Below are 1,705 nucleotides of genomic sequence, written 5' to 3'. Positions count from 1 at the left end.
AGACAGGTTTTAAAGAAAAAAATACTTATATATACACATATTATCACACCACATTTAATCCACAATTTACCTAACAATATTCCAGTATAAATTATTGCTAACTATTAACGCTCACTACAAAGAAGCTAGAATTTAACAGAGTTTATCTTTTTGCTTAAGAAGCGAAGCACAACTAACAGATAAAAGCTAAATAAATAAATTGTCTGCACTAAGTTCAACCTTCAAAAGCAGCAAGAATGCTTCCTGCTACCTCAACATTATGTGGAATATTCTCGATACTGATTGGTGAGTACTGAACTGCTTTCGGCATAGAGAACTTTATGCTTGGGTTTTAAGCAATAAGTCGCGATTTATTGTATAACAAAAAATAAAGTAGAGAATAAAAGCTATCGATTTGAATTCTAATAGCATTTATTAACACAAAAGAAAAATATTACTTTAAAGAGGCAAAAAAATAAACGTTGACTTCGGCTACACTGAAGTTACAATAGCCTTCACAAGTACAAAAGATTCCATTAAATAACATGATGTTGATCATTCAGTTTACATCAGAACAGAATAATTTCTTTATAGACTTTACCATTACTTTGGGTATGTCAAACTTAGTGAAAATTCTTTGCCAATTAAAAAATATCTATACAAGRTCATTTTGCATGGCAGCTACATGCAATAGTTGTCCGATTTGAACAATTTCTTCGGGGACTATACAGTTGCTTTGACATATATTCACCGCCGGATTTATTAAGATGTTTCCACAAAAAGATTTGATTTCGATCGTTCCGTTTATATGACATCAAATATAATGATTCGATATTACGTGTTCCGATACCTGTGCAACTTCTTTAGGCGAAGAAGACCTGTTGAAAATTTCGGATTGATATCTCAAAAATTCTGACGTTTTCTCCTTGGTGTCTTAAACGTTGTGGCAAACTCAAGATACCCTGCTCAGGGTAACAAAAGGGTAATATTGTGTACGACCGGTTTTAAAGGTGGTTAAGAAATGATGCTTATTTTGGATGCTAATTTTGGTATCATGTTGTTTTTCACACTTCTATCGAATAAATTTCTTTGCTCAATTTGAATTTAGTTGATTTTTATTCAAGAATCAAAACAGTTTTATATAAATTTTGCTCTGAATATCGTGTCTAATATGTAACTTATGTATTATGATGTATCATATTTCATTGGCTGGGTTAGAATTGTATAAATTTGCTAAAAGGTGAATGAAATAATATGCCACAAATGATGACGCTGAAATAATTAAAGAAGGCGCCTTTACTCGCCGTTTAATTATAATTTAGTCCATACAGTTCTACAGTGAGTTTGTCGTAAATGGAAAATGGCTGTGACCCATTCTTAAAATATTTTAAAATAAATATTAGAAATCAAATTTCAACTAAACTTTCGAAAGTGTTTCGATAAAATAATAAAATTTCTACATCACCTATTTGTGAACTGCTGACCCTATAYTTTAATTTGTTTGATATCGGTAGGATCCATATCGAATTTTTAATCATTAGAATGAGATTCATATATGGTATAACATGCTTATGTAGTGKYATTCATATAATAAACTTTTCAATGTTGTGAAAAGGCGAATAGGTTTTTGTCGGTATAAGAATCCAAGGGATTGCACTTCAGTTTTAATTTTGAATATGTTCATATAAATAAATTTCTTTGGAAAAAATAACGAATTTGAGGCTAA

General features: G+C 30.5%; 2 protein-coding genes across 4 annotated transcripts in view; one reads left to right on the top strand and one right to left on the bottom strand.

Annotated features, from left to right (window-relative positions):
• Positions 1–1,705, bottom strand: part of LOC108975086 (probable serine/threonine-protein kinase DDB_G0272282) — a 132,352-nt gene that overhangs the window by 27,736 nt on the left and 102,911 nt on the right. The window lies entirely within an intron of this gene.
• The window catches only part of LOC108975110 (inactive pancreatic lipase-related protein 1), a 22,068-nt gene that overhangs the window by 1,823 nt on the left and 18,540 nt on the right, over positions 1–1,705 (top strand). The window contains exon 2 of one of the 3 annotated variants that reach the window (XM_018943391.1): positions 163–285. In XM_018943391.1, coding sequence (XP_018798936.1) covers positions 237–285 — 49 coding nt within the window. In that variant the 5' untranslated portion in view covers positions 163–236. Of the gene's footprint in view, positions 1–85; positions 286–1,705 lie in introns of all 3 variants that reach the window. The other 2 variants (XM_018943390.1, XM_018943389.1) reach the window with 2 other exon arrangements.

Source organism: Bactrocera latifrons, unplaced genomic scaffold (assembly GCF_001853355.1).
Source record: "Bactrocera latifrons isolate USDA-ARS-PBARC rearing strain unplaced genomic scaffold, ASM185335v1 scaffold_61, whole genome shotgun sequence".
Taxonomy (NCBI): Eukaryota; Metazoa; Arthropoda; class Insecta; order Diptera; family Tephritidae; genus Bactrocera; species Bactrocera latifrons.
This window is presented reverse-complemented; position numbering and strand designations above follow the sequence as displayed.